The 13,619-nt window shown below is 39.0% G+C and overlaps 1 protein-coding gene across 2 annotated transcripts in view; it reads left to right on the plus strand.

Annotated features, from left to right (window-relative positions):
* The window catches only part of LOC113479567 (probable bifunctional methylenetetrahydrofolate dehydrogenase/cyclohydrolase 2), a 49,183-nt gene that overhangs the window by 20,666 nt on the left and 14,898 nt on the right, over positions 1-13,619 (plus strand). For both annotated transcript variants that reach the window (XM_026847721.1, XM_026847720.1), the window contains exon 7: positions 5,780-5,905. In XM_026847721.1, the coding sequence (XP_026703522.1) occupies positions 5,780-5,905 (126 nt within the window). The remainder of the gene's footprint in view (positions 1-5,779; positions 5,906-13,619) is intronic.

Consider the following 13,619-nt stretch of genomic DNA (forward strand, 5'->3'; position numbering starts at 1 on the left):
GTTAATTTTTAAAAAGAAAATAAAACAATCCAACATACAAAAAACTTTGTTAAAATTCTGTGTCCCCTCACAGCTCAGGATATCCTTGTTCTCTCATAGCGTTTTGGAGGAGTACAAGAAGATTGTGTCTTTCCTCCTTTCTCCTCTCTTCCTCCCTCTTCATCATCCTCAAGACCAGAGTCTTGCTTACTGATTCTCTAGGTGAAAACAGATAGGTACCTGTCTAAAGCTCATCACTTCCTGCTGAAGTGAGATGTCTTTTGCTTAAGGGCTTAAATGCACTATCTCATTCTCAATGCCAGGTCAGGAACAAGGAACAGCTCAGTTGTCCCACATGTGATTACTCAGCTGCGGGCCTGACCAGAATTCATGCACTGTGAATGAAAGATAATAATGTGAGTGCTAACTGGCAATAAACTCATAACTTTTCATCCAAATTCACGGCTTCCAATTCAATCATCACTTCTGATTTTTATGCTGAACATAGTTTGTCATCACTTATGCTTGTAGTTAAACTGTTCAGTAGCAATTCAGCCGTGTTTGTTCTTCACATTATTTTCCTCGTGTCATTTGTAACAAGAGCATGATAAAACACTCATTACACAACATGAGATATACTTGGAATGATGAAAAAACCTAGGGCTAGATTGTGCAAACAGTATGCAGCCCTGCCCCAGTGGATGCTCTGGGGAAGATTATCCTTCAGAAAGGTGGAATCCCTTCAAGTTTCCTCTTGTTATTTGAGAACTGTGCACATTGTACCTTTGGGATCACAGATTGCCTGGAAATGTGTGACCTGTTCAGTGAGTGTTGCAAAAAAAGGTAACTTCTATCCTGTCAGGTAGAAACAGATACTGTCAGAGGCCACTGTGCAAGATGTGCAAATGGAAAACAGCTTTTTGTGTGTGTCTGCATATAAGAGCAAGGTTCCTGTTCTCATTCTCCTCTTCCCATGTAATATGTGTAGAAGAGCCATCTGCATTCTGTCTCCTGATTTGGTGACTTGTTGCAGTGAGTCTCTTCATTCTGATGTGGTACTCTGTTTCTGAGGGGTTTTCTGTTCACTTGCATTCATGGCTTTTGTAATGCTTCAAATCAGATGTTTGTGGTTTTACTCCTGAATTTGAGAATACCCATCTTCATATGTTGTCTCTCATTCACCCCCAGCCTTGGGACCCCAGTTTTCCTGTTTACATTGATTACAGCTATCTGTGCAGTTTATTCCTTCGCACTTGTTTGCTCCCAATTTCTTGCATCATAAGTTCCAACAATGCTGCTCTTGTCCAACCTACCTCTCCGTAAAAATATCTCTCTCTGCTTCCAGGTGGAGCTTCCTAAACTCTTTCAATACCATGCAGCTTTTGCATTTCTAGCCAGAGCATAATATTTCTTCCTAAGCACACCCAGCACTTTGTATCCCATGGTAAGCTTTCCTATCTTTGCCCACCATCCCTGCCTATACAGAAATCCCACAGATTCTGTTCTCCTTGTCACTGGCCCAGACCCGTAGTACAAGAATAAGTGCAACTTTATCTGTGGTTCTTGTGTAGCCACCACAGTGCTTCCAGAGCGGTGATGGAGGTAGTAGGCAGTCTTTGACTAGTCAACCTGCTGCTTCTGCTGTCTTTTGGCTTACTAGTCTGCCTTGAGAGAAAAGACTCATCTTCATGCTAGGTTTGGAGAGGTGGCAAAGAGGAGAAGGAACGGGGGGTGCCGAATGCCAGATGAAATTATTCTGGGACTGCTTGCGCTGTCCCTTGGGATGTGATCAGTGGTCCTCTTGTATGGGAACTGCTGATTTTTCAGGCCATTTTAGCTGGTTAGCTTTCTCGGGAGTTGGCTATTTTATGGTACTTGTAACTAAGATGGGACTAGATAGGGTTTTGTTTCTCTTTTGGTTAAAGCATGATTCATCATTTGTTACAAAAATTACCAGTGAAAGGTTTTCCCACATTCTTCAGTCAGTGCATTTTAGGAATAGTTGCTCTAATGCTTATCTCTTCCTACTTGGCATGTAAAGTAGGCTTAAGTAAATAGATCTGCTCATTTGGTTTGGGGGTTAGTTTATTTGTTGCTATTAAGTATTTGGCCTATTATCAAACTGTTTTACAAAGGGTGTAACTGTGCAGCTTCCGTTAATATGCTTCCATCCCTATCACACACAGATCATTTACCCCCATAAGGCTGGGGCATTATCCAATTACCAGCCAGCTTGCAATTGATTGCATAAGAGTGTGATGAAGTAGATGCAGCCAGATGTTATCAAGTGGCATAGGAAAGAATTTGAGGTCTTGGCTTGCTTAACATTAGAAGCAGAGTTTCAAGCTTGTGTCCTATGGGGGAGTGAGAAATGGCGAGCAAAGAAGGTTCTTGTATTGCCTGTATCTTAATGACTAAATTGGCTGACATCCAGCACTTTAAATGGAGCCAAAGCCCTTGTATACCAGTGCTTGCCTCCAGTAAAACTACAGTCTCGAGTGATATGAATTTGATTTCTTTTCCTTTTTTTTATTCTCTCCACTGGAGAGAAAGCTGCTTTGGTGGGGAAGAGGGGAGCATAGATTCCCCTTTGGAGATACTCTGTTACTAGGATGAACATTCCTCAGGGAACATAGAACTGACAGAATTGCTCAAGAAATAAGGTGAATTGTAATCTTAAAGTTGGAATTTCTTGTCACTCAAAGGTGGAGGTTGCATGGTAAGAAAGAAATTTAGGTCATTTAAAGTGAACACAGAGGAAAGATTGTTGCAGTAAAGGTATGATAGGCTAATGCAGATGATGGACAAGGACTTGATATTCTTGTCTCTCAGGTAGCATGCGTTGACTTTGGTCTCGTATACTGCTTTGAGTTAATATTCCAGAGACACTTCCTTTGTTGTGACTGTCCAGACATAAACTTTTGGTCATCTGGTCACACATGGTGCCTCTGTAAAGCAGTACTAGTACATTTGTTCTAAGATAGCATCTCCTGTAATTAAAATTGCTCTCTGCAAAGAGGGATCCTGCTGAACTCCTGTTCTTGAAAAGGAGGTCTTCTCTGTGCATCAAGTTGGAGCTGCTGGCATGCCATAAAAATGTTATCTCTAGCTTCAGCACATTGGGTGAGCTAGGTGAGACTGATCTCCTTCAAGTAAATGTGTGGTGCTACCTGCAGTGTGAAATCCCATGCAGCAGTGATCTTTACAAAGTCAAAGGCATGTACTGTTCAGGTCTACTGCTTTACAAAATGGTGGTTTGCCACACCCTTTGGTAAGATTTTGTGTGTAATTCAGTTGTCATTTTTGTACTTAAGTTCTTCCAATACCTAAGTAACTGTTCTGGTGTCTCTTGCTATGTATGTAGATAGCTCAGCTGTGCTGAATGGAAACAGAGAGCCATTGACTCAGCCATTTATCTGGAACTTGAAGTGACCTTTTAGGTTTTCTGGGTCCTGACAGTTGAACATCTTTGTGATGAATATCAAAATGCTTTACATTTAAATGTGCTGAAGGAATATTGTGTACATGAAAGAGCTGAGGCAGCTTGCTGCAGCACTCTGTTTTAGCTGAAGATTCTTAATAGCAAAAAAATTGTATCCCAAGACTCTGCACAGATGTGGCCCACTGAACGATGATGAAGGTGTGTAGTGCTGAGGCCAGGCCCTCTTTGGTAAGCAGGGGAGGTCTCCCAATTTGCTATAAATAGCAGGACACAGTGTTTTGTAGAAGCTCCCCTGTGAAAAGTCACTGTCATGCTCTAGGGTTACCAGTAGTACAGTTAAAACTGCCTATTGGTCAAGTCTGTTTTTTGAACCAAAACCAATCCCATTGCAGTTTTTGGTTTGGGTTGTTGGTTTTGGTGTTTTTTTTCTGTAGTAGTGCTAAAAACTAACATAGAAAAGCCTCAGCTGTTCCAGATTCAGTCTCAGACTGCCATTCTCCACCCTTGAACAAATTTTGGTAGATGTGTTTGCCAAGTGTAAGTGGCCTTATTATCTAAGTAGTACAAGAGACAGAGCAGTGTCTTCTGTGCATCAGTAATGCTTGAATGTAGGAGGTTTCCCTGGTTCCCTTTTGCTATGTCTTATGTGGAAGTGGCAGAAAAGCAGGGTGAGAATGGTCTTCTGAAAGCCCATCTAGTCCATACTAGTGCACCAAAAGTGTTATTTTGTACATACTAGTTCAGTCTGCTTTTTCAGACTTCCTTATTCTCTGCACACTCTCTGCTTCAATGTTTCTCTGTCCTTGTGGTTAAAAAGTTCTTGACAGTGCAGCAAGGGAATCAAATTTAAATCTATTATTTTGTGTCACGTTGACCATGGACATGGAAAAAAAGCATTCTTGTGCCAAAAGTTTTTAATATCCCTGAAGGCTGTCATGAGATCTAAAAGGTTAATTCTTTGCAAAATTTCCTTGTAATCCTCATGTGCTTGGTATTTTATACAGATGTGAACAGGCAGATCAGAGAAGTCTATCACCCACAGTGAGAATATGGTATCCCAGCTGATGTCATATGTTGAAGAGATTAGGGCTTCTACATGTGTTTTACAGTAGCATGATTGTGTCTGTTGGTGTTCAGTTGATCTAATCCCAAATTCTTTTTCTAAAATATTACTGCCTAACCAGTCATTTGCTGTCTTGACTTTGTGAGCGGTAATTCTATGTACATAAATGTGGTATCTTTCCTTCCTCCCTGTTGAATGTCAAATGATTTTGCTTTACTCCTTTTTTTCCAGTGGCACTTGAAATCTAAGCTAATCTGTTTCAAGTTCTTTCCAGCTTTGTGTCATCTGCACTTTGTGCCACTATTAAATAATAAGTGTTCTCTACTACAGCACTAGTGATACATAAACAAACACCTGGCCCTTCTTGTACTCCCTCTGCACATGCTTTAATTTTCATAAAGTACCATTGGAGCCTCTTACCTGGGTACAACTACCCGATTTGTTTTCCATCCAGTATGCTTTTCTTGCACACTTATGAGAAGATTAGGTGGATAAAGTTTTACTTGAAAGTCAGTTGCTTCTCTCCTACAGATTGAGCTGATGTTGTTTATGATGGTTAAATTTGAGCTCTCCGTTTTATTTTTTCTTGTTTATCTGTGGCTTATAATTGACAGGAATCAAAACCAAGGTGGCAGGATAGATCAGATTCTCTCACCGTGCTAGTTTTTTGGTTTGGTTTTTGGTTTGTTTGGGGTTTTTTTGTAGCAGTGGAATTTCATGTAGTTCACATTCATTATTTAAGTAACTGCTTGAAATGGTGAAGCTAACAAGTAAAGTATATGAGAAATCAGAGATGCTGAGTAACACAAATCTAATACAGGTATTAAAAAAGCAAAGATTAAAGAAAATACTGTGGAGATCATATGCCTGGCTTGCTTCAGCAGTTGACAATGCTTCTGGATCAGCAGACCTCTGACAACACTAAGGTTTCTTGTGGCTCGCAGAGCATCTTTATTGTCCAGCTTTTCTTTGGAAATGCTATGAAAGGGACTTACTGCCACAAACCAGCAAGTTCTTCCTTCATAGAGATCATGTTGACCATGTTTGTGACACCAGGTTTAGCTGAAAACAGTTAGTCAAAATGAACAAATATCACCTTTCCTTCTCATAATTACAAACAGTATGAAATTGAGGAATAATTGTTTTCTGTGTGTGATGTATCAAGAAAAACTGAAGTGAAAGAATTATCTTCTTTGTGCATATATACACGTGCCTTCACACTCCTTGATATAATTTGAAACTGATGACCTAAGACTACCTGGCCATGTTAACCAAATCTATCTTGATGATTCCAGGTATCCCAAAGCTGATTACAACTGATATGGTCAAAGAAGGTGCAGCTGTGATTGATGTAGGCATCAACTATATCCACGATCCTCTCACAGGAAAGACCAAATTAGTTGGGGATGTGGACTTTGAAGGTTAGTGAAACATTCTTTATATGAACCTCTCAGATAAATATTTTGAAGTTTGTGGGCTTCATTCCTGATAAATACTTGGAATAGCCAGTGTGTCAAATGAGATGACACTTGCAGGAATTTTTTGTAATTTACTTAAATAAAAAAACAAAGTATGTGTTCACATATCTATCTGCTCTTAAGAAATGGTATGTTATTTAAGAGAGGAAGTGTTACTTTTAATTACACATACCAGCAACTTTTAAGAGATGCAAATGAGCTCTTATGGCAGTGTGGTGGCAGAAGATGCTTGTCTCCAAGTTTCTTTAATCATTTTTGAGTCTCTGAAGTGTTTTAAGAGTAAGCAATAAAAACAGTTTCTGCTCTTTCACAAGTATAGGGTCTCCCACCATTCATAGCATGTATTATTATACCACAGTTTCTTAAGCCTTTTACACTCTCACTCTATAATTGTATGTGAAAATGTTAACTTCTGCTTTAAAAGTATCCTTTATGCTAAGGTTTAATGTGGGGTTCATCTTAAGCTGTTGAAAGTCTTGATCCAGGCAAGCCTAACAGGTAAAAATTGGTGTTACATATTGATCTTTTTGTTTAATGTGTTGCAGGGCAAGTTCACAATGTAATTTGATTAAATATCTCTGCTCTGGAGGAGCTCCAGACTGGAATAGCAGGATTGTTGGAGTTGAAAATTAAAGCTTATTGGCAGAGTTGAGTGTGGGAAGCTTAGACAGCATTTACCCACATTATTAATGGTTCTCAACAGTTCCTTATTTTGATAAGTATGAAAATCACCCACAGGTTTTTTTCACAGTTATTAACATCTTGGCTGGCATAATGTCTCAAAGCTTAATTATATTCAAAATGTTTCTAGCCAGCTGTGTGTATTTGTAATTACATCACTCCCTTAGTTCCTGTTTCTTTTACTCATCACATACATGATACCTGTCTGTTAAAGTCAATTAAATTACCTGCACGAGTATAGCTAAGCAATTGTCTTGGCTTGCATTTGGAAATATATAACTGTATGTATGCAATAGAGCTCCAGTAGAAAAATAATTTTACAGTACAACTTGAAATTTTTTTTTGTTTTGTTATCCTGCTTGCACTATCACAAGTAAAAGGTTGTATTATCTATTTTCAGAACTAAAGTACAAGGAATTTTCAGGAGTTTTTTGTTTGCTTTAGCAGGTACAGGAGGAAAAAAGCTATAACTTTTGAGAAACATAAAGTTGCATCCTTTTTGTTTGTTTTTCTTAAATGCGAGACCTTCTGAATGTAATATAGGTGTAGATTCAATGGCAAGGCCATGATTCAGAGTTTCAGCAATGCACTGTATATGTCTCGTCATGTCTGCTGTGGGTTGTTCTCAGGATTTTACCTGGGGGGAGGGAAGATCCAAAAAAGAGGGAGGAACTTCAACTTGGATTATGCCATTACAGTTGCAAGTAGCATTTCACTGTGCATTGCCAAAGGGAAATTGTTGTTGGTTCATTGGTATCGGTGAAAGTTTCACTAAATCTCTAACAACAGAAAAAACCATCCCAATGTATACAGTTCTAAATACTAACAAGTAAATCACCCTTGCCAAGTATTTGATTTGGCAGTTAGGAAATAGAGCAAGCTAGTGTACTCATGTAGCAAATAATTTTATCCTTTTCCTCCATTTGATCACTTGACTGAATTAATATTTAAGCCTAAATAAAGATTATTTTTACAGGTTAAGGCTAGGTGCATAAATGGCTGGCATGATGTAAAGCACCAGTTTAACATCATGTAACCCACCAATATCTATTGTCTTATCATCTACTTCTTTAAGCAGACAAAATGTGGTTGTGGGGAGAGCAGAGATTTAACTGAGCAGTCACAGGTTAAATTTGATTTATAAGAAATAGATTAAAATTACTTACTTCACCCAGTCATCTGACAGAAAATCTCCCATAGTGGAAATTAAGTTTATTAGATGGGTGGAAACTGGTTTGATTCAGCTATTATCTCCTATCAATACTTGGATGCCATCCTCTAATCTCTAGGGGTTAGGTTAGAGACTAAAAGTTTATTTTTATCTCTTTTAACAACAAAATAATGCCACTTGCATTTATTTCTTTTTTTTTTTTTTTTTTTTTTTTTTTTTTTTTTTTAATGTTGTTCATTATTAAATTCAGTGTAAGAAATGCCTGGAGGAAAAAAATACTTATTGCAGGCCAAGAGAATTTGATAGTTGCTAAAATTAGTTTTGAAGTTTTGAGATCTCTTCTAATATCTGCATTTGAGTCATCTCTGCTTCTCCTGAAGGCAGCAGAGTTGCCTAGTCACCCACAGCCAGAGCACTTGCCCTTGACAGCACTTCCCACGGTGGGCTGAGGACTGACTGCTGGCGTATGCTGGTGTATGTGCGTACACGCTCTCAAGCCAAGGAACACACTGCGGCTCTTCTTTAAATTCTGATAGATGACGAGGACCAACAGGATTGTTTAGTTTACTTACAAAAATTTAACAGTATCAAACTTGTGCATATCACTATTACTGCTGCATTAATGATTGGCTTGGTAGTGATGCCATCGGGGTAGCTCTGTGCTTGTCAGGCGTAACCATTTGTTTGGGGAAAAAATCCCAGGCTATATTGTGGAATGTCTTTAAACAGTATTTGTGATTTTCCCCATCTCCATATGTCCTCTTTATTTTGACACTCCAAATTGTTTCCAATTTTTTTTTTTTTTTTTTTTTTTTTTTTGTGTCCAGAATAGTTTACTATGCAGTTCCAAGGTATCTGAAAGAACAAGACAGGAAAGCACTGCATGTGGAGGTCAATGGCGAAGCATGCTGAGGTACTTAGCCTGATATTGCTAGGATATCTTAAACTGCATGTGCATCTCTCCATATATAATCAGCACAGCACTTTCAGTGTACCACTATGTATGTTAATAATTTGCTAAAATAAGTGGTCCAGGGAGGGGATGTTCTGTAGCTTCTGGGAGCCAAAAGGGAGAGGATGAAGTGACAGGGAGGAAGAGAAGCGGTGGCATCCTTAGATTATTGCCAGCACCATTTTAGTTAATTTTGTGCAGCAAGTTTCAGTCACAGAAAGGGAGATCTGTTTCTGTGAATGGGGTAATGCATGTGTGGGTGTACTTGGCCCCATTTTATAGGGCTTTTGTTGCCACAGCAGTAATACTAAGGGGGGAGGAGGGCTACAAGGACCAGGAACATGAAATAAAGCAACAACTTACACAGAGCATTTAACTGGAACGACTTTTTTGGGTGGAGCACCATTTCCAGGAGTGACTGGTAGAGCAGGGTAGTAACACTGATGTAGTAGCTAACCTATGAAACTGGAACTGGAAATGCCCATGAAACGAAAGTGTACAGAATTCATGTGGGATTTGCTCTAAATGCTGCCTGTATTTCTTTATGATTCCTCCCATATCTTTGACAAGCAGATGGTAATGCTGGTTTTTGAGTCTTTATTGTATAAGTGTATAGGAAATAAATCATTTATGCAAGATAGGTGGTATAGGCATGGTATCAGTGGAGGGGTTTATAAATGAATGTTGTTCTCCTGACCCATCTGTTTTACACAGCCTGGGTGACATAAAGGAGATTCTGGAAAAAGCGTGTCACTAGGAGCGTAGAGACGTTCCCAGTACTCAATAGCAGAAAAGAGTGCCTCAACAAATGATCGATATGGTGAAGGGTGATGGTCATGTATTACAGATTTTCTTTGATTGATAGATAATTGTACATAGTAAATGCAGGGAAACCAGGGAAATCATATGTTGAATACTATTAAGATGGAGAATGGACCAGGTTCACATATTACTTCTGGATAGAGTAAGTGTACAAAAAGAAAGAATCAGTTGAATGAAAACCAGGGAAACGTATCCCACCTGTATCAGCTACAGGACTAATGAGAACAAAGTAACTGGGCAAGTTGACAAGTTTCTTGAAACTTCTTCATGTAGCTTAAGAGATTTACTACAATAATCTTGGAACCTGGTTTCTTAATGAAAATGGTGGTCCTGCAGTTATATCTTAGCTACGGTTTGAAGGAAACTCAGGCTTTGTGACAGCAGTTGCTTCTGACAGTCGTTTGCTGCCGCTTTGCGTTCATTGTGTTACCTTCCAGGCTGTAGACTTCTCTTCATATTATTGAATCCTTTCCAAATTATCTCTCTGTGTAGCTTTTCCAAACAGTGGTCGTGAAAGTAGAATGTAGATGTTCCAGCTGCTTTTACTATAGCTTTATTCAGCTAATTTTTCAGTTGATCCTGAGCACCTGGCATTCATTCTGCAATTAATAGAAGTCCCATCTGTGTAATCTTGTCACCATATTGCTGCTCTACAAAAATCGGGGGGAGCGTTGCCTGTTGTTATGTTCCACTAGTGCAAGAAATAAATAAGAATGTTAGCACCAGGCTGTGCCTGCCAGAAGGCCAGACTGACTGATTGCTCACTGGTGACAGAAGGGTGCTGGATGGACAAGTCTAGGTACTCCTCTGTAGAAGAGTGTCGTGCAGGGGTCGAAGTAAGTCATCTTTGGTATTTTGCATTTCTGCTGCTACTGCTTATTATCCCAAGGCTACAGCGATGTTCCATTCACCTGCCCATGCTCATTACCTGAATGCAAAGAAGCTGTTGTGCATAATTTTACGTTGGATTATTTCCAAGATGCCTCTGTTGCTTGGCTTTTAGAGGTACTGGAGGAGGAAAGGTGTATGCACTATTAGAGTTACAGTAATGGACCATAATTCTTTGGTTTTCCTTTATATTGGTGTTAAAGTAGCTGCAGTAAGAGAAACAGGGATAACATGAAAAAGAAGGAACTGTGAGAAATGAGGTAGGTGCTTGCGGGTTGGTATCCATACACAGTAAGAAGCATAGTAAGAAGAATCCCAGAATGTGTAGAGCAGAACATGGGATATGTACTGTGACTGCTAAGCACGTGATTCACACTTATGCAGTACTGCAGGGATGCAGTGATCCAGAGTAGCTTTACAGGGACTAATAAAGCTGTGTGGAAACAGTGCTTAGGCAGGAATTACTCTGCATCACTTAACACAGATGCACAAGACCCAGAACTGCCTTCAGGTTGAGACTTGCCCTTGGTTTGTGTGATTAACCCTATTAGGTGTCTGATGTCCTTAGCTTTAAAGGAACCTAGGAATGAAGGGCTGTTTCCAAAGCAGTGGATCCTGTTTTTCAAGGAAACAATCTACATTTCATTTCTTCTGAAGAATCAAAGGAAGATTTTAAGGTTCTACAGAAGCTGCAAACTAGCAGCTCCTCCCCCATAGGCACCTAATTTGCATACCAACATTTTCCACACTGGCGGAGAAATGCCTGGGAGAACAGCATGCATGTCAAGAAAGCAGAGTTAAAGGTAGGGATGAAGTTACGCTATTACTGAGGAGCAGAAACAAGACCTTTTGAAGGAACTGACAGTGCAGCACCTTACTTCCCAAATTGAGGTTGGTCACACTGAAGTGCTGTCTTGGAACTGTACTTTGGCCTACTGCACTTCACGAGGAAAGGAAAACCTATTTACATTGTTGAGGCCCAAGTTATTTTTCCCCCTTTGGTCGCTGGCATTCATCTTGGAAAATTGCATTCACCATATCTGTATTTACCCTTACAGATGGAAATTTATCAGATGGTAGTTTCCCCAACATAGACACCTGTTGTGCATTTAAAAATCTGGATCAGCTTTTGTGAATAAGCTATCCAGGTGGTTTTATGCTAACTGATACAAAATATGTCTTCTGCCACACTGACCTACAGGGATTTCCATAATGATAGAGTATGGGTAGAGAAATTCCCCAACAACTTGTGAAAACAGTGTACTGTGTGTTTATTGCTGTGTTAACTGGTGAGTTACTAACACTAGAGGCAATGAATGTTGTACATGATATTCATTAGAAGGCTTTCTGTAGGTAAGGCATGGTCCGGTTGTGGATTGTACCTCTCTGTAAGTAAGATAGGAGTAGTTTGAATAATACCACAAAAAAAGGGATGTAACATTGCCATGGAAACAAACTTCATTTTAAAATGCCTAAAATATTTTCTGTGTTAATTACTGTGTTTACTTCAGATGTGGGTACATTTCAATAATTATGACATTAATCTGGGAATTCGTAGCAACTGTATTAACTGTAAACACCATCTCAAATGGTAGGTAGTTCAAAATAGTATCATTATTAAAAAGACTAATTATTTGTGTTTGAGAATATTAAGAATAACTGTTGTATGAGATCTTAATTCATTTGTTACAATTTACATGTGAAAAAACCGCATTGCAATTTGTTTACCTATCCCAATATTTTAACAGTATATCTGGTGGTACCAGTCAACTGAGTAATTAAAACCCTCCCAGTTGTAATTGCCATCTGTCCTTAATGAGGCTTAATCTTCTATTCTTCACTTCAGCCAGATATTCACCATTAAATTCTCTGAATGCTCTGAGTGGGTCCCTGCCTTGAGGATTTCAGACAGTGGGGTTTTTTTATTTCATTTACCATCCCCGCTTAAAATCTAATAAATATTCTGTCAAAAAAAAACCAATGTCCAGCTTCTCAAATTCTCTTGTAACATTTTTTTTGTGAGACTTTGTTATTCTCAACAGTAAAGCACCACATATATTCAAGAGGAATACACTTAAAGCAGAAGCAACTTAACTTTGTTCCAAAGTCATGGTGCCTAGTTTTCTGTCCATTGATCTATTCTTATAGTCAGGTATAGATTCTGCTCTGTAGTGACTTCAGTGGGAATGTATGTGCTTGTGTCAGGGTTGTGCTTGTTCAGTTTTCTCCTGTGTATCTGTGTGTGCCTCTTTAAAAACAATGCTTTTAAAAGTGGGGTGTGAGTTTCCAAGAAGTTATTTCTAAGCAAGCAAAAAAACCCCAAACTAACAAACAAAAAACCTCTCACAGTGGCACTTAAGAAAAAAACCTCTGTAGTAATCAGGTTAGTAATATGCTATTTAGACTAACCATTATTAGCAAATAACTGCTCATTACAGTTTGTCATGCAATGAATTCCCAGTCAGTTGCATATAATTCCTTTGCAGGTAACATACAACTCCAGTTGATTGTGTTTTGCACAGTAGATATCAATTCAGGATTTATTGCTAGGTTATATTAATTCTTTGTACAAAGAGATTAACTTGACAGATGTTATTTTAAGTTCTGAAAAAAAAAAAATGTAATCCATATGTATTTACCTCGACATAAGCATTCAAGGTGTATACTAACTTCGGATAGTCTGATGTGGTTCATGGTTGGAGTTAATTCAGCTGTGACAGTTTCCCTTCTGTTTGAGACTTCAGGAAGATCTGTGCCTCTGGATTCTAGTTCAGAATAAGCACCCTGGTAACACTAGTTAAAAAAGTATTTTCTGGAGGAGCTGTGTTTATGGCTGAAGTTGCAATGGTAATTTTGCCACTAGAATCTTTTCCTTGAAGACAGCTCTTGATTTTGTTCTTTGTCCATATTGTGAAGTGGAAAAACATACCAACTAGGGAACTGTACTTTCTCCTTCTCTGTGGTTTTAAGTTCTGTTGTGATCGTAGAATGTCTCTGTTAGAATGTGCAAGCCAGAGTGGGGGAAAGAGGCTGAAAAGGCAACTTTAACTACTGCACGTGTTCTGCTGTCGATTTTGATAGTTACAGCAGAGTCCTGCTCTGCATGCTGCTCCTCAGGAACACACACTGTTGGGGGGGGGTGG

The sequence above is a fragment of the Athene cunicularia genome (assembly GCF_003259725.1).
Source record: "Athene cunicularia isolate RWA chromosome 4 unlocalized genomic scaffold, athCun1 chr4_part2, whole genome shotgun sequence".
In the NCBI taxonomy this organism is placed as follows: domain Eukaryota; kingdom Metazoa; phylum Chordata; class Aves; order Strigiformes; family Strigidae; genus Athene; species Athene cunicularia.